The 26,567-nt window shown below is 45.7% G+C and overlaps 3 protein-coding genes across 14 annotated transcripts in view; 2 read left to right on the top strand and 1 right to left on the bottom strand.

Annotated features, from left to right (window-relative positions):
• lrmp (lymphoid-restricted membrane protein) overlaps positions 1–20,812 on the top strand; it is a 26,696-nt gene extending 5,884 nt beyond the window's left edge. Inside the window, exons 6-41 of one of the 12 annotated variants that reach the window (XM_084039373.1) lie at positions 409–467; positions 553–628; positions 1,150–1,308; positions 1,404–1,521; positions 1,682–1,732; positions 1,864–1,941; positions 2,463–2,519; positions 2,706–2,765; positions 2,935–2,999; positions 3,175–3,268; positions 3,592–3,738; positions 3,981–4,067; positions 4,603–4,754; positions 6,170–6,281; positions 6,747–6,984; positions 8,922–8,974; positions 10,797–10,896; positions 11,295–11,430; positions 12,148–12,235; positions 13,502–13,548; positions 13,626–13,714; positions 14,051–14,256; positions 14,776–14,860; positions 14,941–14,986; positions 15,068–15,095; positions 15,509–15,649; positions 16,033–16,167; positions 16,263–16,407; positions 16,494–16,534; positions 16,615–16,683; positions 16,989–17,047; positions 17,199–17,297; positions 18,106–18,234; positions 19,093–19,119; positions 19,589–19,743; positions 19,918–20,812. In XM_084039373.1, coding sequence (XP_083895499.1) covers positions 409–467; positions 553–628; positions 1,150–1,308; positions 1,404–1,521; positions 1,682–1,732; positions 1,864–1,941; positions 2,463–2,519; positions 2,706–2,765; positions 2,935–2,999; positions 3,175–3,268; positions 3,592–3,738; positions 3,981–4,067; positions 4,603–4,754; positions 6,170–6,281; positions 6,747–6,984; positions 8,922–8,974; positions 10,797–10,896; positions 11,295–11,430; positions 12,148–12,235; positions 13,502–13,548; positions 13,626–13,714; positions 14,051–14,256; positions 14,776–14,860; positions 14,941–14,986; positions 15,068–15,095; positions 15,509–15,649; positions 16,033–16,167; positions 16,263–16,407; positions 16,494–16,534; positions 16,615–16,683; positions 16,989–17,047; positions 17,199–17,297; positions 18,106–18,234; positions 19,093–19,119; positions 19,589–19,743; positions 19,918–20,060 — 3,574 coding nt within the window. In that variant the 3' untranslated portion in view covers positions 20,061–20,812. Of the gene's footprint in view, positions 1–408; positions 468–552; positions 629–1,149; positions 1,309–1,403; positions 1,522–1,681; positions 1,733–1,863; positions 1,942–2,462; positions 2,520–2,705; positions 2,766–2,934; positions 3,000–3,174; positions 3,269–3,591; positions 3,739–3,980; positions 4,068–4,602; positions 4,755–6,169; positions 6,282–6,746; positions 6,985–8,921; positions 8,975–10,796; positions 10,897–11,294; positions 11,431–12,147; positions 12,236–13,501; positions 13,549–13,625; positions 13,715–14,050; positions 14,257–14,775; positions 14,861–14,940; positions 14,987–15,067; positions 15,096–15,508; positions 15,650–16,032; positions 16,168–16,262; positions 16,411–16,493; positions 16,535–16,611; positions 16,684–16,988; positions 17,048–17,198; positions 18,235–19,092; positions 19,120–19,588; positions 19,744–19,917 lie in introns of those variants that run through there. The other 11 variants (XM_084039372.1, XM_084039371.1, XM_084039368.1 and 8 more) reach the window with 11 other exon arrangements.
• On the bottom strand, positions 20,291–25,543 carry dnai7 (dynein axonemal intermediate chain 7). The gene is made up of 16 exons (XM_084039379.1): positions 25,442–25,543; positions 24,858–24,939; positions 24,661–24,749; positions 24,312–24,416; positions 23,976–24,113; positions 23,512–23,646; positions 23,287–23,390; positions 23,038–23,196; positions 22,801–22,954; positions 22,636–22,726; positions 22,387–22,541; positions 22,139–22,298; positions 21,851–22,065; positions 21,610–21,768; positions 21,242–21,355; positions 20,291–21,159 (listed from the first exon to the last, which is right to left on the bottom strand). The coding sequence occupies exons 1-16, from the start codon at positions 25,442–25,444 to the stop codon at positions 20,884–20,886; spliced, it is 2,139 nt and encodes a 712-aa protein (XP_083895505.1). The 5' UTR covers positions 25,445–25,543; the 3' UTR covers positions 20,291–20,883.
• Positions 25,538–26,567, top strand: lyrm5a (LYR motif containing 5a). Its single transcript, XM_084039383.1, has 3 exons — positions 25,538–25,647; positions 25,842–25,915; positions 26,001–26,567. Exons 2-3 carry the CDS (start codon positions 25,871–25,873, stop codon positions 26,211–26,213), a joined length of 258 nt encoding a protein of 85 aa, XP_083895509.1. The 5' UTR covers positions 25,538–25,647; positions 25,842–25,870; the 3' UTR covers positions 26,214–26,567.

The raw sequence follows: 26,567 nt of genomic DNA, 5'->3' as shown, positions 1-26,567 counted from the left end.
TTCTTCGTGGCGTGGAAAGACGACGCCAGCATCTCGAGCGTTCCTGTGATTAGTCATGGACCAGCATCTCCTGCTTCCTGTTTGACTTATTTAAGTAGATGTTGTGTAGGTGGACGATGCATCAGATGAGGATGTTTCCTCTGTAGTCTCAGCTGTGTGCGTCTCCGTTAACCGCGGCGGCTTCTATCCGACAAATCTGGTGTTGCTTGAAATGACTCGGATGGTCGAATCACGTCGACACTGAATATATTTTACATTGCACAAACTATATTCATCATTTATGTCTGAGATGATGCAGCGTAGCCGTTGTGCTCTCCGTTGGCTTGGTCGGATCATTTTCAAACATGTTTGAGTGCCAAAAAAAAAAACAACACGTGAAAATAATCTGATGTGATTGTTGTTTCTCAGGGAAGAGGTGAGCGATGACATCACTCAGGCTGTCCCTGAGTTTGACCGAGTCCTGTCTGGTGAGTGTGCTCTTAGTTTTCTTGTATTTCTACGTGTATCTGATTTTTTTTATTTTATTTGGATCTCTACGTGTTTTTTTTTTAGCTAAGAGGTCGATGCTGCTCAACATGACCTCAGGCAGCCTGGAGGCCTTTGGAGGGGAGGCATCCAGGGCAGAATTGTAAGTTTTGCGTGTCAATAAATAATGAATACCATACCTTTTATTTGTATGTACTGCATGACTCACGCCAGCTGTTGGACTATTAAACTAAGTTGCGTTAGCCTGTATGCAGGAGTTACATGGTAATTTGTGAGGAGGCGGAGCCCCCACTTTGAATGCATGTTAATAAAGGTGCTCACCTTCTTTGTCAGCCTACGTTATTGATGATGGTAATAACAATTTGAGTGTCACATGCAGCTTCAAATAATTAGTTAGTTAATTCTCAGCCCCTTTCACAGGTTGGAGACAAATACACCATTCTGCTATTTCATTGAGTCAATTAAGAAGAAACCTACATTTATTTAGCCAGTGTAAGAAGTTGTCTGAAAAGTATGATTGATTGATTTTGATTTTATTTTATTGGCTTGTTTTAATGTTTTATGTAAAGCACTTTGAATTGCCCCCAGAAAGGTGCTCTACAAATTAAATTTGCCTTATACCTACCTCCCTACCTGTCTGTCTGTGTGTCTTCCTCTCCTCAGTGAGACATCAGAGCTGGTGTATTGCGTCGCCGACCTCCAGATGAGCAACCACAAGCTCCAGGAGGAGGTGAGGAAGCTGAAGCAGGTGGTGGAGGGCATGGAGGACGGCAACCAGAAGCTGGCGGAGGAGAACGAGGAGCTACGCAACCAGGCTCGGGTGTAAGACGCACACACCTGCATGCAAATACTCAGATTCAGTGTGTGTGTGTGTGTGTGTGCTCCGTCGACTTCCATCTAAATCTGCTCTCACACAGTAACCAGCAGCTGGCCCTGAAGGAGAAGATGCTGAAGGAGGAGGTGGAGGAGATGAAGGCCACGCTGAGCTGCACGGAGGAAGGCAGAGCTCGCGCCTCCGCACACAGCAAACATGTGGTCAGTCCGAGGCTCTGCACCGCACTGCAGAGGAAACATTTCAGCCCAAATGATTATACAAATGTGATAAAATCTTGAGGAATTGCGGTCGACGTTCTCTCTAAGCTGCGTGTCAGGATGTAACTGAGCATGTGTGCTATTGATCCGTTTTCTTCTGCAGGAGAGAGAGAACCAGAGTCTCATCGCCAGGATCGCTTCTCTTCAGGAAGAGGTACTTCACCGTCCAAAGAGAGCTGGCAGCAAAATCAATGTCGCCGCTCAGCCGTTTCATTGATCACTTACAAGCAGTGTAACGTACCAGCGTGTATCAGCTGCTCTAATGCCCCTCTGATGACTCCCCAGAACTTCAAGGTAACCATGGAGACGGATGAGCTTCAGAGGAGGATAACGGCGCTGTGTGACATTAACTCTGACCTTCAGGTACTTTTACTAGCTTTCCAGAATACGTTTTAGTTTTTCTGACTTCAGCACACTCAAAGATGAAATGATTTAGGGTTCGGTGGTCACTGTGACCTCACAAAAGGTCAAAGGTCAACCAAGTATTATTTATTTATTTATAATATTTTTTTTATTTTTCAATTAATTTGTATAAAGTCTCTTCACTTCCTCTCCCTGCAGGACAATTATTCACTGGAATCATACTTAATCAATATAGTGATAAATTTGCCAAAATATATATATATATAACATATAATAAGTCTTCTCTAGCAACGAGTCTGCATGTAAACGTCACACAGCTGCAACACAGGGGTTGTGGTTAGATTCTGCCCTGCATTATTCTCACAGTGTCCTTGTCCTATTCTTTCTTCCTCGCCCTGAATCTGTTTTCTATTCTAACAAAACATCCCTTCACCCTGATCCGCCTCAGGAACGTCCCGGTCTCCTGCTATCGTACCGCACTTCCTTTTATGCTTCCTAACGTCACTTCGCCTCGTCCTCAGGTGCAAATTCATTCTTTTGACGCCGTCGTCGGTGAAAAGGAAACCGCGATACTGGAGGTCAGCGCCTCATGTCTTTTTATTCTACATTTCTAGTGATGCTCGTCTGATTTTACACATGAAAGCTTGAATCTCTTCAGCAAAGAAGTGCAACACTCTTATTCGCTGGATACCAATTTAGTTCCTGATGAGTTTAAGAACATTCTAGGTGAAGAGAAGTGATCATGTTTCCCTCCTTTTTTACAGAAGAGCAGGCAGATAAAGGAGCTGAAGTCAACAGTGGAGGAATACTCCTCCATCACAGAGGTCAGTGTGTTGACCTTCCCATCACATCATCATCATATCGGTTTCTCTGCATCATCGACCCCCACCGCTGCCTCAGAGATGCTATTCTCGCTGCTTCCACCTGTTTCTGACCTCTTCGCCGGCTTTTGATGAAGATGATGAGTCACGCTGGTTTCTCTCTTGATTCCAGCTGCTGAGGGCCGACAAGAGCAAGCTGGAGAACCAGATGCAGATGATGCACCCGGACCTGTCTGGGTGAGTGGACCAGGAATAACCAGGGAGTGGGAGTGCTAAGGGGTCTGAGGGACTACCAAGGATTTCAAATGTTCATACTAAACCCTCTTAAGCCTCAAACTTTTGGGAAACATTCGTCCGTTACCACCTTTTCTAATTATATCTGTTTGTAACTTCACCCCCCCGTCCCTCTCAGGGCTGGTCTCTCCCTGTCGGCGGCCTACAGGTTGAACCAGAACACCTCCGGATCCTTACAGACAGAACTGGCTCTGGCACAGTCGCCACTGGAGGTCAGCAGCACTCCCTCACTCCGGCTGCTTCCCTCATTTAGCTCCTCTTGTTCTCTAAAGATCTCTATTTATCTCCCTGCTCATATCTCACACATTGGTTGACTCTTCGGTTCTCTTATTCCTCATGGCGGATTCGTGTTGCGATGTTATGCAATCAGTTTATCGTGCCCCCTCATACCAGCACTTCTGTGAAGTCTAATCTGGGATTGTTCTTCCTCAAACTGTAGGGCTTCTCGCATATTTCACCCACAATGCATAGCACTTGGACAGTGATTTAGCTCTGCTTTGCGTGTTTTGTTTAAATGCATCGCCGTCTCCTGCAGTCTGCCCTTGGAGTCGACCATTTGTCCAGCGCGATGAGCTTCGCCTCCCCTCTGGATGAGACCCTGGACAAGGAGGTGCTGCTGATGCTGCAGGGACCCAACCCCGAACACATGGCTCTGGAGTTCAAGAGCCTCCTAAAGAAACTGGTAACGGCGTGAGATTTAAGTGTGAAGCCTTGTCTTGCAATGGATAAACTATAAAAATAAAAAAAAATCATAATGTGAAACTTTTGAGTTCTTGAATGTCACCTTTTAGCTTTAGTCAAACTTAATAAAAGACGATATTGTGCACTCCGTACAATTAGACTAGTATGATGTAACGGCTTTATGAGTGCATGCATAAGAAATGCTCCATCCGTGACCTTCAAAGTATTTCTTCCTCTTTTCAGAAACGGGATTTCAAAGAGGAGACCGACTCGGTCTTGTCTGCGGCTCGAAGGTTGCAGGATGCGGGCGACGTGGACTCCGGTCTCCAGGTCAGGTACACTTTCACAGACCCGCCCACCACTTCTGACGTAAGCTTCTATATGTTTGAATGTGTGTTGCCTTTTTAAATGATGAATCATGAGATGATGTTATGTGATCTCTATCTTCGTTTATTCCCTCTCCATCCACCCACTATCTCGCCTCTCTAGAGATCTCTCGCTTATATAACTCAACAGGCCCCATCCGAGCAGTGTTGTTCAGTCAGTGTGTTGTTCCATGAACGCAACCCACTCCCCTCCTCCCTCGCTCAAACTTCTATCTCTCTCTCTCTTTTTCTCCCCCCCCTCCTCCTCCCTCCTCCCTCATTGTCGCCACTCTGCATTCATTAGCCACGTACTGCCATGCAGCTCTAAACATAGCAAATGAGACAGAAACCATTAGCGGAGCAGAGCCGGTCTTTCTCCTGCGTGCCGGCATGCAGAGATTCTCGTTGCATTTAGGTGTCAGAACTTTTTGCAAAGCGTGAAAAGCGATTCCGGACCGCGAGGCTGACCCTGAGGCCTCGTCTTCCCCCCCCCTCCGCAGACGGCGCAGGCCGAGCTGGACGCCAGGAGGGCCGACTGGGCCCTCAGCCTGGACCAGCTGGCCCAGTACACGGACTCGCTGGAGAAGGAGCTGATCAAGATGGCCAGTAACATGAGGAGGTCCCGCACGGAGATCCTGCACCTTTCAGTCAGGTGAGTTAAAGCATTGTTGTCCGTGGACGTTGGTAGTGAAGCGAGTGGGAATCTGGTGAGAGAGGTGGGAGGTAGGTAGGAGGGGAATTCAAGCATCCAGTAGCAGCTTACAAAAAAGAACACCAACATATATCACATAATAATAATAATTATAACAGAAGGAAATCTAAAAACACAAATATTCCGTTAAAACTGCTTTGCAGTGAATCTTGTGCTTGTTACAAGGTAGAAAAACATCTCATTGGTTGAATTAAACCCTGTTTGTCACAGCTAAAACACTAACTTCCTGGCTAAGTAAAGTGATGCTGATCCCACTGAAGAATTAGTAAGAAAACCAGAAGCTGACGTCATTTATGAACTGTGAAAAAATGCAGTGTTGTTTCGCTGGTCAGCCTAACTGACCTCCCGTGTTTATACGAGCCTATAGCAGTTATCATGAGGATCTTAAATTCCACATGATCCTGAATGAATGACCTGGTTGCTGTGCAGACTTTCAGATGAATTTATGCAACTAATGTCGAGTTATTTCTGCCATTAGAGCAGATCTGCCCCTAAAAATCCACATATTAACGCCACACACTAATTAATGTAGGTGTCTCTGCTCTCCGCTGCTCTGTCTCAGTTGGCTGCTCAGCTGTGTGTGTGAGTGAGTGAGTGTGTGGGTAAAAGACCTGTCAATCATCCTGACCTCAATGACCCCTCCCCCCCCAAAGGGTCTGCCTCACTAGGTCTGAGTCTGTGCCAACTCTGGACTTCACTCTGAACTCTTTGATGGGTTTGCCTCGGAGTGTGTGTGTGTGTGTGTGTGTGTGTGTGTGTGTGTGTGTGTGTGTGTGTGTGTGTGTGTGTGTGTGTGTGTGTGTGTGTGTGTGTGTGTGTGTGTGTGTGTGTGTGTGTGTGTGTGTGTGTGTGTGTGTGTGTGTGTGTGTGTGTGTGTGTGTGTGTGTGTGTGTGTGTGTGTGTGTGTGTGTGTGTGTTCATGGAGACGGCCGTCCCCTTCACATATATAACAGAGTGGTCCGGTATGAGACCAGAGAGGGAGGACTGGTCAGGCTCTGTTGGATCTTCTGGTGCTTGGTTGCCAGGGTGACCTCAGGAACATTAATATTGTTTTTTGGGGGGGGAGGGGGGCGGGACTAAAGAGGGGCTACTTAAGATTAAGACTGGACTATAAGAGAGCGCTAGGATCAGGGGTTTGCTAGGAGGAGACATTTGAGGTTCTGATCCTCGGTCTGGATCTACATAACGGTTTCCAGTCGGAGAACTGGCGCTGGTCACCCTGGGCAACGGAATGGGACACTGCATGGGCCTGCGGATTGGGTACAGTATGTCCACTATACTGTGTTTTTCTGCTTCTTTGGGAAGTGTGAAGCTTGTCTACATAATTAACGAGACGTTTGTGTTGTGGTACTCAGGGTGCAGGAGCAGGAGAAGCAGAAGCGCCAGCTGTGTGAGGACCTGGAGCAGCTGAAGACCCCCCAGGACAGCAGGGAGGCCTCATGCCAGACTCCCCTACCGGAGGACGAGGTCAGCTATAAACCTGTACTTAATGACACTGTTCTCAGTGTTTGGATTTACGAATATGTGAGAGTCTGCTTTGGGGGAGAGCGGTGATGGAGCTGGATTCAGACAGATGGAGGATCTGGTAGAGTTGAGTGTGAGTTGGCGGCTGAAGTGGACACGTGCAACCCACGCAGATTCGACCGCACACCTACGCACCGCTCGCAGCACAAAATGCACCGACACGCTCCCAACGTTTCCATTCCAGCGCCGCCGTTTTCACAGCAACGCTGGAAGGGATTCGCTCACATGGAGCAAGTTGTTGCTTTGACGATTCATGTCGGGTCTTAGCACTGAATCAGGGAGGAGTCCTCATAGATGGGCTTCCTTTGGGTTTGTTAATGAATAAACTGCAGAAATCATCACCTCCACGACCCAGTTGGATGTTCCCACTGTGGGTTTTGTCATTTCTCCTCTATTCTCTTTTTCTAGACCGGAGACGACCTGGACTGGGACGAGGAGTTCGCCCTTCAAGACTTCCTGAAGAATGAGTTGGTGGAGAGGAACGGCAGGGAACGGGACGGGCGGCGTGAAGACGACGGGCGGCGTGAAGACGACGAGGCGGAGGAGAGGTGGACGGTGGTGGACACGGCCGGAGAGGGAGAAGTGAGGGACACGTCCACTCCTCTGTGGGCCGTCTCTGGGGGGGCCCAGCCTGGAGGGGGGCCAGGTGAGCGGGGCCGCGAAGGGGAACTTAAGGACCACCATGGTAGTCCAAGTCTTTACTTCAAATCACAGCAAATATAGTTTATTTTTAATCAGAGTAGGTTTTCTTCCCCCAATATATTTATTATTATATTATTATTACACAACATTGAACAACATACAATAACTGTTTCCCGTAAACGAATAAATTCACCCAAGGAGGAGATCGGAGACATAAGTAAAGTCGACGTCTGACTTTGATCTTGTACAAGAGGAGCAGTTACAGTGTAACAACCTATGAGGATGCTACAGAGAAAGTGCTCAAATCATTGTTGTGACTTGAGTCTTTTAAAGGCACAGGAGATAACGCGTCACTGAAAACATGTAATACAAGACATCACGTGCACAGGGCCCCTGATAACGGTTAGCTGTTCTGCAGGATAGCTTTAGGGCCTGTTCAGGTCATTAGTGGAAATACTAAAGTCATTAATAGTTCAGCGCATATGTACTAAAGTCATTAACAGTTCAATATATGCTTTAAGGCATGGGGCCTCCTAAGACGGGGACCTCAGAGGTCACCATGGATGCTAAAGTCGTAAAAATACTGAGACCCCTAAAGCTCTAACATAAACAGAGAACACTAAAATCATGTGGTTATACAAAATTCTTATAACAATAACCCCATTTTGAACTAGACCCTAGACACACACACACACACTCAACTTGCAAAATCAGTTTATCAATGAAAATAAAGAAATAATAATAATAATTATATATATATATATATATATATAAAATTATAATAAAATTAATAACTATAATAAATAAGAAATCAAATCAATTAAATCAAATAATAAAAAAAATAATACATAAATAAAAAATACAATTATATTGGTAAAAATAGTAAATAAATCCAATTAAATAAAACTTAACCTAACATAGTAGTTAATGTAATAATAGAGGTATATTATAGCTGTTTGTTTTGGATTGGCTTTCAACATATTCAGCCTTTAAAAGACTTAGAGTTAGCCCCGAGCTAACTGGAACCTCATAAAGTAAAGCCAAATAGGGGTAAATATGATTTAATAAACTCACCCTGGGTCGTGAACTGACCTCATGCAACAAGAATGTGAGCCGATACATCCTGCTTTTTGTTAACATGAGAATATCGAGGCCACTTTGTAAATAATACACTTAAACCACACATAGCTCCAGGTTAGGCATGGAGAAACTGAACATCAACACTCAACCACAGCATGCTGGCCATAAATATGTTATGTTATTAGTACGGATTACTGTAAACGGCAATATTTTACTTATTGTGGTCTCTTAAATCCCCATTGTGGAGCCAAAAAAGTGCCTTTTTAGTCTTAGATAACAAGTTAAACATCATGTTAGGATTAATTTTCAGGTTTGACTCACTTATTGTCTTTGGGGGTTGATTTGTGTGTCAGAGAGAGTGTGAGTGTGTGGATTATCCTCCTGTAATCCCTGGGAGTCACAGGGCACTCAGCCACCCTTAAAGCACCAGTACACACACACACACACACACACACACACACACTCATTGCAAGGACACACACACTCTGAGGCCCTTGGCGGTGGACCCCTGCCTTCTATGGGTGCTGTGGCCCTGCTCTTATACAGGTTTTGAGCGTGTGTGTGTGTGCGAGCCTCTCTTCCTGGAGGTCCTTGTAAGGCCAGGTGTAGGACCGGTCTGAGGCCACGATGTGAGCTCAGTAATCCCTCATTCCTCTGCCTGCATGAGCAGCTGGCAGGCGGACAGAAAGGAGAGGAGTGAACGTGGTCATGGATGCCACCTCAGCCCCGTGCACGCTACTTTAACCTCGCTGCCCCTCCCTCACATCGGGGCCTGGCATGAGAGACAGGCCAGCCTTTTATGGTGGTTAAAGGTGGGGTTGATTTCCTCCTAATTAAAATGTTGTTCTGCATCTGTTACAGATTCTGCAGCCGGCGTCGAGTCAGAGCCGGAGGTCAGCTGTCCATCTGTGCAGGTAAATTGAATTGTGACACCGTTTTGTGCATTTTTTTTGATGATCCTTTTAACTCTGTATTCCCTGAGTGTGTCCTTAATATTTAATTTAAATGTCCTTAAAACGGCACAATTCCAATGAGCGTTGCCTTGAAGATATTCAGCGATTCATTTCAGAAATCGTTAACTTATTGTTATTGAATGGAATATTTTTGCGCACCTTAAACGTTGCTTAGAAAACATCGTAAAACCTCATTTCTTTTAAATTGTCAGACGTCTCATTCCAGAGTAAAGTTAATTTTGTGTGATGATGATGATTTAACTGACATGCCCGAAATAAATAAATAAATTTTGAACATCATAAGTCATTATGTAACTGTTTCAACTACTCGTCTTTAGCCTGGCATCAATAATAATAATAAGAAATAATAAATAATAGCCAAACTGAATGTAGCTTCGGAGCATCTTTCACATGTGATCATGTGACCTCGTGGAAATTCAACATGCTTGTGGCTTAATGAATATAAACAATGTGTTTGTTTAGGATTAGCTTTTTAATTTCAACAAACAAGTTTATCTCCTTGTTATTAAAAATGAGCAGCAGCAGTTTAACAGGGATATATGAGCTTTGATTTTGGCCTGAAATAATGACTTCTGATTGGTCGACCAGCCAGGAAACCATTACTATCAAGGATTTCTTAGAACTACTGCTAAGGTGCTCTTGAGCAAGACACTCTCCTCCTACTCGGAGGCAACAATAGGTTGCTGTAGTTGTGATGGGCAGGTGTGTGACGGGTGTAACCATGTCAGCAGGAAGCATGACGGCAACAAAAAACACACTTGCTGCTCAGTTTACCTGTTTTTTTGTGTTTTCAAGGAAAATGATACGGCTTTTTGCTGTTTAATTTAATGATGCATTTCCTTTTACAGTGGTGGGAAGGAAGTAGGATGTTTTTAAAGTTATGTTGATCTTTAGACAAACCTCTCAGGATTCTGCTGATTTTTACTGCATGAAAACTATCTAGCTCACAATTTGCATACTTATTGTGTATTTGAGTTCCCGAGATAGAAGATAGAAGCTGGGACTCTACCTGTGTTCGACGATGCTCTGACACGTGTGAACATTTCACGGTTCCAGTTTCAAATGTCAGATATGAGATTGTCCTTGAACGCATCGTCAGCGAGGAGGGTCGCTGTTATTTTCTCTCACACTCTAACCATATTCTCTCTCTCTCTCTCTCTCTCTCTCTCTCTCTGTCTTTTCCTCTTGCTGACATTTGCCTACCAAATAGCTCTTCACACATCAGTATTCACAGGCAGCCGTGTGCATGCTTGTGCTGCAGATCTCTGCTTCCTTATATAGAAGGACAAAGGGGTGAAACCTTCAGGTCACACTGCGGTTAGAAAAAGAAACAAAAACACTGTTGTTGGCAAAAGAAGACTGAAATACACATTATGTAACTCGGCAGCCTAATTTCATCCCTGCAAGGTTTTTGAAACTGACTCATCTCCATCCTCGCTGCAGTCATTCTGAAAGTTTGCTTTAGCGTTTCCGTGGAGGCGACGGCGGTAATTATGGGTCTTTCCGTCAACCTGATGGACGGCATGCTTTCAGCTGGTCGAGGGTTTGTTGACTTCTCATCCGGCAAAGATGTGTTTCTCATGACTGATTGTAGGCCTGCTGTTTGCTACGTGGTTGATCTTTTAACCTTTTTCCTGGTTTGTTTTTTTAATATTGCTGTGTGTGTGTCTGTGTGTGTGTGTGTCTGTGTGTGTGTCTGTGTGTGTGTGTCTGTGTGTGTGTGTGTGTGTGTGTGTGTGTGTGTGTGTGTGTGTGTCTTCAGGAGGAGGCAGCAGAGCCATTGAGCACCCACTCACAAGCTGTCATCATTAGACACCCAGAGGCGGATGCTCTCCCTGATCTTTCCCACTCGAAGAACAACAGTAAGATTTCTCTCTCTCTCTAATTCATATTCTATGTCGCTCACTCTCAATCTTTCTGTTTTGCTCCCCCCCCCCCCCCCCCCCCCAACTGTCAGCTAGTCACTTAACTGTGGGAAAGAATGACTCATTTCCTGACGCGTGTGGCGTGCTTTGTAAAATCGTGAACAAATATCATCATGTAAATTATTGATATCCTTTGTATTTGCTGTGTAAAAAAATGTTCTCGGATGTTAAAAAGACATTAAATATTATATTAAAGCTGGCTGTTTTCTGGTGTTGTGAAAAAATGCACCCTGGGAAATGTAGGAACTCCATTAGAGTAAAATGACAATACAGCCGACGTCTCCATGATGTGTATTCCTGACCGCCACAAACTGCTTTTTCTCGTGTGTTCACAGATGCTGAGGATCTAAACGGCTCACCTGAGACGGACCACACCATCAAACTCGGTCCCATCCCTCCCACGGCAGCCCAGATGGTTCCTCCCAACAGCACAGCACCTGGACCGGATGAGACCATGACCCAGACAGAGTGGTGAATGCAGAAATGTTTTATTTGCAACATAATCGTACTATTAGATTGCCTTTCTCCTTGTGGAAATCCTAAATTACATATTGCAGAACTAGTTCGTTCCAGGCGCTTCAGAAGAAAGTAGAAATATAGACGAATGAGCCTTTATTTCTGCTGAGGGGAAAGACTCTGAATCCTGCTTATTTCCCAGGAGGCATCTGAAACCCTAATCAAAGAATGCCATAAATGAGGTTCTGTGGTGACGTTTTACTCACCGTAGATGATGCATGAATGACCTAAAGACATGTTCTCTTTATTTGTGTCGGACAATACGCTTCCTCACAACTGGATCCAGACTAAACCTGTTTGGACCGGCAAATTACACCTAAAACAGACGCTTCCAAATCTGATGTTACCACGAAGCCTCGACCCACATCCTGCCCCCCCCCCCCCCCTCCATGGCTGATGGGTGTTAGCAGCACTCAGTCGAAGTCACCCTCTACTTATCCACATTTGCTAGTCAAATGGGTGCTTCCCTCGCTGTGGGAGGAGCCTGTCGGCTCATTAGTATTCCTGCTTTGCATAGGCAGGCTCCGCCTCCAAAGAGACGGAGGCTGCTCCCTCACTTTCACACTGTAACATAACTCTCATTAGATGGTTGGAAAAGTGTGTTTGATCAGGAGGGAGAAAATGCATAGTGCTTGACAGGTGACCTTTTGACCTTTTCACCCTGCGGCGCAGCACCCAGCCGGCCAGCGAGGACCACGGGGGAGGAGGGGAGACGGAGGGCGAGGCGGACCCGAGCACAGCAGCCATGAGTCGTACCAAGGTTAGTTTTAGTGCATGAGGGCATCGAACTTCCTCTTCAGCTCCGGTTCCGCTTCCTCTTTTTAATTTTCTCTTTTTTTATGTGTTTCACTGGCTGAGTGAGAGCGGGGGGGGGGGGGGGGGTCAGAGGTGTAACATGAATCAGAGAATCAGGCGAATCATGCTCAAGCCTAAATACTTAATTCATTCATTAATAATTAATCAATACGGCTTACTGAGGTGTCAATGTTGAAGTGCTTTCATTATTGATAAGTATCATCAAGTTAAAGCTATTCATATGGTTTTGGTATTCATTTATTTTTTTAAATCAACTGATTAAAAGTTTCTTTTATTTTAATTTACAAAGAAAATAACATGGAGAAATAAAATATCACAATTTTCCTGTGCTCAAATTCCAAAAATGAAACTTTTGACGTCTCGGAACTGAAAAAAAAAAAAAAAACACTGTCACTTTTAACCAAAGCACAAAATGAAAAGGATGACTGACTAGATCCACCAGTCTGGTTGGCGTCGGCAGAGAGATCGATCAGCCCGGTTTATCGAGTCTGAAGAAAGACCGGCTTCCCCTCGGGGTTTAATGACATTCACAGAGGCCTGGTAGATAACCTGCTTTTAACCTGCCGGCAAAGTAGCCGAGTTAGTTTGAATGACTTTGGACTAAATCATTTGGATATATTCAAATAGTAGTTTTTACTTGTAAATGGACTTCTCCCCATATTATGCTAAACAGCGTTAACGTCATCTCACTATTTAGTCTTTGACTTTTATCCTTCAGATTTCCTTTCAGATTGTAAAATCTTTTTTTGTGTGTATTTAGTGAAAGGCAGATGTGTCGAAACGGATATTATGCACACACACACACATTACACAATATCCCATTGCGCTGCTCCGAGCGCTCACCTTGCTCCATTGTGTGAACACGAACGCACCGCTGTGTGTATGAACGCAGCCCGCCTCCACCACTTAGCACCGTGCCAGTGTTAACGAGTCCTCGGAGCGCCCCTCTCAACACACACACACACACACACACACACACACACACACACACTCTCCATGAAGCAACGCGTTACATAAGGAGTCCTCTTCTTTCCCTCCGCCGTGGAGCTTTAGATATCATTCCACTGCCATGGGACAGGTACGGCTGCACAAATGTGTGTCTCTGTAATCATTGACCTTTTTCCTCGTACCGTGTGGCGCTGCAAGGCCACCTGTCTGTTTCTCACCCCCCCCCCCCCTCCCTCCATGTCGTCCTTCTTTGTCCACTCAGAGCCTGACCCGGGACCAGTCGGCAGACGGATCGGCAGCGGAGGACAGGTGAGCGGTTCAGGGACTCTTTAGGCTTTAGCGATGTCTGAATGGTTGATTTTAAATAAATGTGTGGTTGTTTCCAGCACGTGTCTGCTCCCTGTGCTGGTTGAAGAGGAGGAGAGCGTGCAGGGCAGTGCAGCCGAGGTGTCAGCAGCGGCCGCCAGCATGGAAGGTAGAAGTGTGTGTGTGTGTGTGTGTGTGTGTGTGTGTGTGTGTGTGTGTGTGTGTGTGTGTGTGTGTGTGTGTGTGTGTGTGTGTGTGTGTGTGTGTGTGTGTGTGTGTGTGTGTGTGTGTGTGTGTGTGTGTGTGTGTGTGTGTGTGTGTGTGTGTGTGTGTGTGTGTGTGTGTGTGTGTGTGTGTGTGTGTGTGTGTGTGTGTGTGTGTGTGTGTGTGTGTGTGTGTGTGTGTGTGTGTGTGTGGAAGCGGACTGTTTGTTTTTACGCCTCCTCACATCTCGGTGTAACTTCGACCACCCACACAACAACAACGCCGGCGTTCTCTCTTCCAGGGACGGAGCGGCTCACCGGCAGCGGAGCGGCCGACTCTTCTCACGGCGGCGGCGGCGCCGCCGCCACTCGGTCGGGATCATCCGTCACGCACGCCGGCCAATCGGGGAGCGGCATGGGCAGCGTGACCTCTGACCCCAGGCCGTCGGAGGATAGTGAAGCCAAAAAGGACTCCCTCCCTCTCTCTGGAAAGAACAAGAGGCAACTGGTAAGACCTTCTCTTAACACCCACTTTATTCTATTAATGGTGATTTAAAGTCATTGATTACAGAATATTATAGTGTTTTTATAGCAAATATATCGACAACCATAACTATGACCATGCAATACAAACAATAAATTTAAAAAGTGCGTTTTCTTCATTATTTGTAGGATATATTTTTCATGTTTAATTCTTAGTTTAACTGTAACTTAAGACGAGAGGATGGCGTTGAATGGAGCTTGGTTTCCTTGTCAGTAAGGAGATTTTGGCATCAGTATCCTCGATCAGCATGACGTCTCAACCTGGCGATGAAATGCCGTCTTTCCAGCTACGTGAGCGAGTGTGTGTGCATGAAAGCCAGACGGAAGGGAGAGTGCATAGTTTCATTCTTAAACTCGAGAGCCGACTCCACCGGCAGCTGTTTTATTATGTAAACGAGTGAAGGGCAGCGTGATGGACGCTGAGGGAGCCGAGGTGGGAGAGGATGAGCGGCGCGAGGCGCTAAAGTTTGTCTGCGCCCTGCAGGAGATGTCGCGCTGCATGGAGGCCATCGAGGAGCACAAGGTCCAGGAGGAGCCGAGCGAGAGCAGCGAGGCCACGGAGAAGGAAGGTATGTGGGGGGAAATGATACAATATGTGCCCGTCTATTGATTTTAAATGAGTGCTCGTCGTAATGATGTCCTTTTCAAGCTGAGGCGGCGGTGATCTCGGACGCCGTCAAAGAGGACCGGAGCAGGTCAGAGAGCAGAATGAACCACAGCACCCTTCATATTTAATAAGAGCTCACTGTCCTCACTGTCATCTCTTTTATCTGCAGCCTGTCGCCTAATGACAAGGAGATTGAGGTATGGAAACCATATCATTAATAAAGCCGGCATGTGCTGCGTTAAAGACACTTTTTTGTTTTGTTCCTTTTGTCGTATAAACAGGAAGCTGTTATGCCACATATGAGTCTTGTAACATACACATTTAGTTAACGTTAAAGTCGTTTAAAACCCATTTCATACTTTAATAGAAAGTTAAAAAGCTCTACAGGGAAGTTGCATGGTTTATCTGGTGTATCTTTTTCTACCAGCACAATAACACTGTGTTTGATAGAGGGGTGGAGCTCCGATCCATGATTGATTACACAAGGAAATGCTAGAAACCGTCCCCTCGTTTGCAATTGGCAGCATACGATGCCAAGTCAAACACTGAGTGCCGAAAAAAAACAGAAAAGGAAAAGAAAAAGTGAGTGGAGTGCGTTTCATGTTTGCAGGCGGAGTTCCAGCGGCTGGCGTTGGGCTTTAAGTGCGACATGTTCACCCTGGAGAAGAGACTCCGGCTGGAGGAGAGGTCACGTGACCTGGCGGAGGAGAACGTCCGCAGGGAGGTGTCCAGCTGTCAGGGCTTACTGCAGGTCAGTGTGTGGCTTCATAGCAAAGTGTAATGTTGTGTACATACAGTCTCAGGAGTGTGGACTCATGTCCTCCAGCGACTCTACAAGAAGTTAAATACCAGAACTGATGTGGCCTCTTGGATGAGAGCAGAAATGTCTAAACCAAGTCCAGCTGCCTCCAAAAGGACTGGAGTCATCTTTGACTGTGTAAATAATTGAGCTGATCCCGATTACATCACAATATAGTAGAAACAATGGATCCAGTGTCCTGTTTTCCTGTTGTATAGATACAAAAAATGTTAACCTCCATCAATAACACTTTATTTATTAACCTGTAAATGAAACTGAATGAGTCGTGGGTTCGTGGACTTGACTGTAAAACCATCATGTCTCTCTCCTCCAAGGCTCTGACTCCTCTGTGCGAGGACGACAACCAGTCCATGGAGATCATCCAGAGGCTCCAGAAGAACCTGGACATCCTCATCCAGTCCATGACCCGGGTGTCCAGTCGCTCCGAGATGCTGGGAGCGATTCACCAGGTGGGAGAACGCCCGTCTGTGTTGTTGTTTCCACTGTGCTGCGATGTAATGAGGATTTAACGGAGTGTGTGTGTGTGTGTGTGTGTGTGTGATAGGAGAGTCGTATCGGGAAGGCCGTGGAGGTGATGATCCAGCACGTGGAGAACCTGAGGAGGATGTACACCAAGGAGCACGCCGAGCTGCTGGAGCTGAGGGAGGCGCTCATGCAGAACGAGAGGTCGTTCGGGTCGCAGACTGAACGTGGTAGTGTTGATTATACCGTAAAGTTATATACCGGGAGATGATTAATGTTATATACTATAACATAACGCCTTTCCTCTTTCCAGATGACTTCCGTGGCAAGAAGCCGACGACGCAGTACTACAAGGTCAGCTGCCGTTACGTTACATTACATCCTCCTTGTGTTCATACGTGATTTATGAAGTCATTCATCTTCCTCCCCAGCAGTCGACAGGCCGGCGGGTCAGCATAGCAACGATACCCCGCTCTGGTGGGACCAACATGCACTTTGACATGGTGAGGAAGACCCTGCAGGACAGAGACGGGATCATGTCGCCCGTTTGGTTTTTAATGGGCCTTTTGCACTCGTAATACTGTCCTAAGCACGCTTCACCAGGAAGTCCTGCTTATGCGAGCGCATTGATTGGCCGTCCATAATGAGATGCACTTTTATGACGTGTGAGGATACGTCCGTTTTCTCAGGATTGCTTTAGATGTCAAAGATGCACGTATTAGTCTTATACCGTGAGGATAAACGTTTTTGTTTTTAGACGAATCACGACCCAAAATGTTATATTTATTTATTTGTTCTTCCCCCACAGTCCAAAACCCAAGAGTGCTCGGAGGCTGAGACAGAGAGGCTGACCAGGCGGTCCCCGTGGTAGGTATCTGACGAGATTTGGAGAGTGTGCTTTAGATTCAAAGTACTGTTGAAATGACTCTCTTTAAAAACAGGCTTTACTGCTCTGTGACATGAGGAGGGTTGTTGTTGTGTTGTGATGCCCTCATATGATAACGACGATGGTTTCCAGGAATGTGGCAGGGAAGAGCACTGCACGCCCGCCGCTAAAGCGCTTTGTTAGCTCGGCGGCCTGGGTTGACACTGAAGAGCCCTCGCTCATGATGAAGGGGTAAGACACGTGAAGGCGACGGGACCACGCTGGCTGCGTCGCACGTTTTTTATCATCGTGGGCTCAGATGCAGAAAGATGGCCGCTCAGTCCCACAGTGAAGAATGATGGCATGTTTACGTTGTGGTCCAGTTTATTATTTTTATGCAAACTTCACATTTAAGTTTTCTTCTCTAACCATAAAGCTTTTATTATTATTATTTATTTGTTTTAAAGTGTAACATAATGAACTGATATAATTCAGGGCATGTGTAGATGGAAACTAACACTGTGAGAATGTGAAGGGAAGGAACAAAACAGGACAAATCAGTGATGACATCACACCACACAGCGGCCATCTTTCATGCATCTGGTCCCTCCACGCATGGGGAAGTGCTTATCGGAAGCAAAACGCCCTTTTGTGACATTTCCCAAATCTGGCTCCATTTTTCTTTGTGCATAGCAGGAGACTGGACTCTTTTTTTTTTTTTAATGTTTTTATCGACACCATGTAGCTTTCAAATGTTTGGACGAGGAAAGTCTAATTTATTTGATTCACTAAGCCAGAAATATAAATGCAAAGCACTTTTAATGCTCTCCAAATATGTGAAAGGTCGTGAACTCTGCTTTGTGCGTTGGTGAGATGAGATCATGTACGTTGAGGAGCTTCGTTGTTTTATTGCAGGGCTGTTTGTGTGCAGCGGGAGATGATTATGCGTTGGCATGAAGTGTGCATGTGTGCACGTGCACATACGGAGTCGGTGTGGTTTATATGTGGACGATGCTCGTATCTGTGTGTTTGTGAATGCCTGACCCACGCATGCCCACAGGACGACCTACGACAACACGGACTCCCCGTCGGAGGACGAGCAGAAGGAGGCGCCGGTGGCAGAGAGGAGGAGGTCCAGTCTCAGTGAGCTGGGCATCAAACTCACCTCCCTCATTCTGCCCCTCAAGACGTTAGTCCAAAACCAGATAACCCCCCCCCCCCACCTGGTCTACAGCAGCACCACTTTCTGCAGGAGGAGCTACGAGGCTAGCTGCGTAGTGGAAGAGTTCATCATTTAGCTGCGTTGACGTTCCAGAAGAGAACTAAATGTTTTCTGGTATTCAAGATATTAGATGTTATTATTTTTATTATATCTGATGTTCAACATCATTTCTGTGGCGTTTCTGCTCTTCAGAAATGAAAATGCCCAGTAGTTTGACCTTTTGACATCAGTGACAGATTTTAATTTCCTGTCAAAGTAGATTTTATTTTATTTATTTATTAAAAAAATAAACATTTTAGTGCTCCAGGGCATTTTTAAGATGCTAACAAATGCTACAAATAGGCTGAATTATTTTTCAGCAATTTACTTGTAAAAGTGAGCAGCTTGTTATGGATAATTTATTATGAGAATATAAACAAATAAAATTAAAAAAAGGAACGAGATGACACAAGCTGTGAGTACATCACCCTCCTAAGTGGTGAACCTCTTTCATTATACGGGTCTGTGCTGGACTGCCTTCTTCTTTGCTCAGCAGCTTTGAACCATATTAACATTTCTTTACTGGAAGGACCAGAAACAATCAGCTGTTTAACTGACTTGAGATCAGTGTGTGTGACACGCTTCGTCATGTTGTGTTTCATGCATGGATCTCAAGTGCCGCTAACGAAGCTTGAATAACCAACTCGTCTTCTCTCCTCTACTAACAATCAGCCGTTTTTATTGTATGTGCAAACCACCACACTTGGGACTATTTCCTGTGTTTTTGTGCAGCGTTGTTCTGAACTATCCTTTCCTCTATTTTTTCCTTCCCTCCACGTTGCTCAGGAGTCAGGATGAGCTCTTTGTGATGCTGTAAGTGGAGGAGAGTGCTTGTGGAGTCTAAAAATACACTGAATGCATGCAAAAGACCCAGTAAGAGTGTCTATTAAAAGCCACTTACAGCCTCGCAGTGACTCTTAAAGGCCTTACAGTGATTTAAGCAGCGCTGCTACTGTTGACACATTCCAGGCCAAAACTTTGCTGCCTTTGCCTTAACATTCAATGCTCAAGTCCATCGCCATGCCAACGGTGACTAACTGCAGCTTTCTGCTCATGAATGGTTTGACATCTTTGACACAGGTGGTAAAATCCACTTCATTGGAACCAACTTTGCAGTTAATTCACAGCATGAGTTACCAAAAATGACCAACAAAAACGGACTCATTTTTGATAACTTATACAATCTCTTGCTTCATCTTGGACCATTTTTAAAAATTCTTTCATGCCTCATTTTCTACTTATCATGTGGTAAGATGTTATTCTTTTGTTCCCCCACCTCCAGTCCAAGCCCTTCCTCCAGCCCCACATCCACAGACCCAGGAACAGCCCAGTCTCTGTCCCACAGCCTCACCTCCTCCCGGGCGGCTGCAGCAGCGGCGGTAGCCAGAGGGGGGCGGGGTTTCTGGCTTTGGTTGGCGATGGTGGTGGTGCTAGCAGGTACGCCCACTTTCTCTGTCTTTAAAGATGAGTTTCAACAACAAGAGTTCACTATTTTAAAGGTTAAAGTTAAAGAAATTCAGAAAAATCTTAGGGTTTAAACCCATTTTGACCTTTTTTAGTTTCTGCATGTTCTCCCTCCTTTCATGTAAAATCTTCCCGGTTCCCCTGCAGGTCTCCTGGCTCTGCTGGCCAGCCTGGTGATGCAGCCAGCGGTAGATGCGGCCCCCGTGGGGACCGGGGACTCCTGGATGACCATCCAGCAGCTGCTGTGGCCCTACACGGGGCTCCGGCATAACGGACAGCCCCCCGTCTAGCCCCCGGACGCCCCGGGGTCGGATGGTGTTGCCGGCCGTCGGCCCTCTGCAGAGATGATCCGTGCCCAGTGTGTCACACTGGAGGAGGGAGGCTGTTTACTGGTGCCTGAAGACTCCTAAAACTCTCATCAACAGCACAGGCCTCAGGGGACCGTTAACCCTATGGAGGATTTTATGCATCACATCACGTTTGCTATATTAGTCTTTTTAAGTGCGAGTGTGTGTGTGTGTGTGTGTGTGTGTGTGTGTGTGTGTGTGTGTATGAATGCATGTGTGTTTTAAGAGAAGAGGCCGTAACAGGTGGTGTAAACGCATTATAATGCGGTTTTCCTGTCGGTGCTGCTGGCGACCTCCTACTTGGGGTCACCGGGTCACACAACGGGCCGCTGTGCAGTTTTCCATTGACGAACATCATGGACGATGGCTTTTTAAACCCGGAGGACAGCCAGCCTTTTTAATGGACTTTATTTTTCTTCTTTTAAGTCTACGAACACTGGTAATAAAACGTACAATTTAGGTGTTTTTAAAGATTTTTTGAAATACATGTATTTATGAGTGTTAGTTTTGAGTGGGAATGTGAATAAGTTTATTTTTGTTAAGTTATAATTCTACATTGCTACAGTCTTGACACCAAAGGTTTTTATGTTCTTGCTGTGGTTGTCACCGGTTTCAACTTCGTACTCCCTTTTTGTATGTTCCAAAGAAGATGCGTGAGACTTTGCACAAATAAAGTAGCCTATTCTACAATAGAAGATGTCTGTTCTTCAAATGAAGGTGTCTTTAATTTAAAAAAAAATGCAAATGCAGGTACATTTCAGACGGGTTATGAATACATCAGGGGTCTGGTGGCACAGAGCAGGCTCTGTACTGCATCCACAAACAGGTAATTGGATTGTCTGGTCCTCACTATGCCGTCGGTGGTCATGTCGTCCTGGAGCATGTGGACGAAGGTGGAGTGAAACTCACTTCTAGGATGGAGTTCTGGAGAGAAGGTCTCACTCTTCTCTGTGATCTCCAGCTTCTGACTCCTCTGAGCGCCGAGCAGGTAGAGACTCCACGAGTCTTTGGGCGCCGGGTCGGGGCTGAGGTGCTCACACGCCTGGAGTACAAACATGCAAATGACCGTTTTAGGGCTAGAATGCTAACGTAAATGAGCTGCGTCCGCGTGTGAGCGAGAATACCTGCACCACGAGATGCTCGGCTCCACATTTGGCGTTCCACTTGCTCCATGAGAAGGCGCAGGCAGAGGCGAAGAGGGCCATCTGTTCGTAGGCAGCGTGCTCTGTGAGTGGATCCTGAAGAGGAGAGGAACCACACGGGTGTATTTATAACACTGGAGAACGTTGGACTGTAATCCACTGGTATGCAAACAAGTACAAGTACAGGTAAATCACAGTAAGTTACTCTCTGTAAATGGGAAATGTCTTGTTTACAAGTAATTTACAATGTATATTAAACACACTAGACATTTTGCTACGGTGCCGGCTTGTGCATTCAACAGAGAATGACTCTCAAATAAACCTGTCTCCCATGTATAAAATGTGCAGACCTTGCCGCAGCTACGGACGTATTTGTCCGTGTGCTCGTTCACGAAGATGTTGACCCCTGCGTTGAGCATGGCCCTCTGCAGGACGGGGCCACTCATCCACTTCCCCAGGAGGTGAGAGAGGCCTCTCTCTGGCTCCGACCGCAGCATGCACTGATCGCCCTGTTAGTCAAGAGAACAGACACAAATTAAAGCAGCCGAGCTACATCTGATTGACTCTGTTCCTGCAGTACTTTGGCAGCACCTGGATCGTGATGCGGACGTCGACGAGCGCCCCGTTGACGGTGAAGAGAGCCGAGTCTTGTCCCAGCGGCCGGAGCTCCCATCTCTGGAAGGGAAGATTGGCGTACGTTTCCTGCATCAGCACGAAGGCCTGGAAGGAGTCCATCCTGAGGGAGACTTTGGCCTCCGCCTCCTCATAAGACACGACGCTGATACCGTCCATCCTCCATTGCTTCCCTGGAGAAAAACCACATTCCATGATTACATAATGTGTTTTTTTTACATTCTTCCATATAGAACCTTCCCTGACCTGCAGCATCCCAGCGAGCCACTTCTGGAGCTTCCAAGAAGACGACGGAGTCGGGCAGCGTCACAGACACACCAACGGGAGGGCAGGAAAGATCTTCGTTGTCGTCTGCGTTGGACTTCTCCACGGGGTAGGGGAACACCTGCAGCCCTTTGTCCAGCAGCTAGAGGATCGTGGGTATGGAGGTTGCTGTGTGAGGTCAACGTAAACAGCAAGCACTGGAAAAAAACCCCCACCTTTATTCTATTTACCTGTCTAATTTCCCATCCCTTGACCTGGTGGGCCTGCGGTGGGAGGTGAAACACGTCACAGTAGAAGACGCCGCCCAGAGGTGTGTATTGCATTAAGTCCACCACCTGGTCACACATCGTTGTCAGCTGTGGGAGGGGAGGAGTCGAGGCCAGCGCTGCTGAAGTGAGAGGACAGAAAACAACCACTTAGAATACGTTCTTGTATGGTGTTAGTGTGTATCAATAGACCTGTCAGGCTGGGCCTCTTACCGCCGAGTGCCTCCATCTGGGTCTGTATCTGGCTCCCTCTGCCTTCCTCAGGCTGGACACTGTTTCTGCTCGACTGTAGACTGGCTGCACTCTGTGAGACACACACACACAGTTACAACACAAACATCACAGTGAATTAAGGAGCCCAGACCAGGAACTTCTTACCTCCCTCCCTTCCAACCCTTGGATGGACTTCACCTCCTCGTCCTCTCTCTGCTGCTGGGTCTCGTTGTCTTTCTCCGCCTCCCCCTCGTCCTCGGTCTCCCCCGGCTCGGGTACGTCCGTGTCTGCTGGAGCCTCCTCACCACCTGCAAGAGACCTGGCACCAAAACGGATGAGGAAAGACGGGAACACAGGTTAGTATTATTAACCGGGGAAAGTATTGTGTATTCTGCTCAGTACCTGCGGCTGGGTGTGTGCATTCTCAGGTCAGCCATCCTGGCCAGCGAGGACAGGTGGTCGTAACGCGTGTGGAGGATCCGTACAGCGATTTTGCTCACAGCCAGCTGTTTGGGAAGCTCAAAGCCCAGGCCGGCCTCGTCAAAGCTGAAACCTTTAAACCTGAATGGAGCCGTGAGAAAGAAAGAGAAACACTACTTGCTGCTCCCTGCTAAATATGAATGTTCCAAATGTAGTTTTCCCTCCACAAACCTGGGGTTCATCTTGAGGTTGGCCCAGAGACACAGTGTAATGTCGGCATGTGTGAACACAGCCTGCATGTTGCCTGTCTCGGTGTCGATGTTCACACTGGCCCTCTACGACCAGGAAGACAAAAAAAACAGATAAAAGTGCTAAAATACTAAAAAAGCACATTTCATATAGCTACAAAGTGTTTCACAATGTGTAAAGCACAGGTTAAAGCTATGATCCGTGTACCTTGAGGATCTCCTCAGTGGCGAGGAGGTGTTTAGAGTGGATTAGCTCCTGCAGATGTGTGAGAGCCTCCTGGTACTTCTGGCCCTCCTGAGGGTCTGTGGCGTCTCTGAGCAGATCCTCCAGCTCATCGATCAGCTATGAGGGGCAGCGTTAATGTCACATTCATATTTTTTAGATTATATATAGTTTTATAGGCCATGTATGTATAAAAAAAATTGTATTTCATGATTGGGGGAAATGGGGAGTTATAAAATAATATAATAATGTGATTAATTATTCTGATAAATAGCTGAAAATCCATAGCAATCATATTTGTAAAAAATTACATAACTTAAAGTAAGCAATTCTGTCTTCAGAAGCTGTAACAATCAAATATTTGGTGTTTTTATTTTATACATAACTGATCTCTTAAACGGGTCGATTGACCCTTCATTGATTAAGTGCACAACCATCTGCATACAGACCTGAACAGCGAGGTTACATTGCTCCAGCACAAATGTGATGTTGACCTCTGGGTCATCTCTCCATAAGCTGATATATGTGTTGATATCCTGCTGTACTGCTGGGTCTGGGGTCCCGCCGCTATGCATGTATCTCTCCCACTGGACATAGAAAACAGAAAATCATTTTTATTGAATATATTATTGGTATTGATTCAGTCTGAATAGGGACACAGATTGTTATTCTCACTCGCCTATCAGGGCTTCTGTAAAAGACTGATTATTGGTAATTATATGTCTGTCAGACTTCCCTTTTTGTTTTATGTGAAGTCTCTCTCTCAGACAGACAGGAAGACAAACCTGGGCTTTCTCCAAAGCATCAGTTTTCCACTTCTTCGCTGCAGTATGATTCTCCTCCAGTAGATGGCGGAGTTCGTTCAGCTCGTCTCCTCTGCGCTCTTGGTCCTGTCAGCAAAATACACCCATGACAGTAAAGCATTATACTTAAGAATGTATATATATATATATATATATATATATATATATATATATATATATATATATATATATATATATACTATGTATCTCTTTAAAGAGTTGTTTATGTCAGAGTTTACATTTCTGGTCTTCAATCAGCAGGGTTTGTTCCAGACTGGATGCAGACAAGGAACAAGAACCAGATGCTGAAGGACAAGGTAATGTATCTTACTTTTGACTCAAGCCTTTCTCTCTCCTCCTCCTTTCTCTCTCTTTCCAGTCTCTCCTGCTCTTCTTTCTCCGCCTGCAGTCGTGCTTCCTCTATAAAGCAAAAAGAACACATAATAAGTACAGCATCACAAATCCTAAAGTTATCTGTCTTAACCACCTACATATACACATATTCCAACCTCATCTTGCAGCGTTTACCTTCCTGTCGCAGCTTCCTCTCCTCTTCCTCCTGCTTCCTCCTCGCCTTCTGAACCTTAGTCAGTTTACTTCTCTTAGATGACTTGAAATCAGCAAAAACAATGTAATAAATTTACAAAACAATCAGTGTTCGACAGGAAATAGCTCACTTCTGGGACATTACTGAGGAGAGGTTTGTTGGTGGCCAATATTAGAAGGGTGGTCTGGAGTGACTGGCTGCATGGATCTTCAACTATTAATGTAATAGGATGCTAAATGTGCTGACTGACATTTGCTCAATACCTTTGTTTTCTTGGGTGGCTATCATTCACAGGAGAAAACATAGAGAAGGTTATAGAAGGTTTTAAACATGAACTAAAGACACAGGAGGGGGGTTGCTAAGGAAAAACAGCATTAAAAGTAATGGTTCCTTCCTTCCTGTAATGCTAACTTCAGAAGCTAGTAGTCTGTATTTTGTGTTCATTTCCCGGGTTTTGCGACATTAAATAGTTAGTGTTGAACTCCGTGGATTAAACTATTTAAATATGACACGGTCTAAAGCCAAACTGGGGTCGTTTATTGTAAAAGTATTCGTAAAAACTCACCATGCTGAAACTGGAAACTGGGGCGTTCGGGTAACCATAGAAACGCCCCGCGCATGCGTAGTTTTCTGTTTTGCATTTGCGACATGACGACACGGCATACGGCTGTGTTTTACTGTAGTGAAGTCACAGGAAGGACAAAGAGGAAGCGTCTCTCTCCGTATATTATTGTACAGTTTGGAGTAAATCTACGCGACAGAAGAATACATGTAAATATTAATGCGCTGTTTAACGCGGCTGTGTAGAGCCTGTCATACATGTAGCATGCTAACCGACAAGCTAGCTGTTAGCACGTGAGCTAGCTCATTCCAGGGCGGCATGATATCATCTTTAGGAAGGATTTAAGGTTTATTATATTCGACATTGTCGGTTGAGTTTCTCTTTCACGTGATTCTCGTTTCAGAAGCGCGACAGTCCGCCTCGCTTTCCGACATGGCCAACCCTTTCAGGGGTGAGGTTATCAAACTGTACAAAACTGTAAGTGAACGAGTCATTTAAACGCATGAGGTGCGTTTGCGTGCTGCGTTGCGCGTGGTTTTTACTGGCCTCTCTCCCTAAATAGCTGCTGTATCTCGGCCGTGAGTACCCGCAGGGATCCGCTTATTTCAAGGAGCGCCTGAAGTCCGCCTTCATGAAGAATAAGGACGTGACGGACCCCGAAAAGATCCAGAAGCTGGTGGCCCGCGGCGACCACGTCATCAAGGAGCTGGAAGCCCTGTATTTCCTCAGGAAGTATCGAGCCATGAAGAAGAGGTATTACGAACCAGAAAAATAACCCCCCAACATACAAATTGCCCTTAGTATTACTGAATGAATTAATGCTGGACTCACTTGTCAATGAGCGACACCTATAGGAAGTGCCAGAAAAGGGACAATTAAGCTTTTGCAGGACGCTTTATATATTTTTTACACAACTTGTACCTGTTATTTAAATGTGTATATATGTTGATATCGTTGGATTTCCTACAAAACGGTTCTACATGTCAGAACCGTAGGTATCCGACTGAAACTGTGTGTTTTCATTGTATATATATATTTGTAAATACACGGTCGGACTCCTTGAAGAATGAATGTACATGACTGTGTATCAATGCACTATAAGATAGATAATAAATATAATTAAATCACA

The sequence above is a fragment of the Eutrigla gurnardus genome, assembly GCF_963514095.1.
Source record: "Eutrigla gurnardus genome assembly, chromosome: 21".
Lineage (NCBI taxonomy): Eukaryota > Metazoa > Chordata > Actinopteri > Perciformes > Triglidae > Eutrigla > Eutrigla gurnardus.
This window is presented reverse-complemented; position numbering and strand designations above follow the sequence as displayed.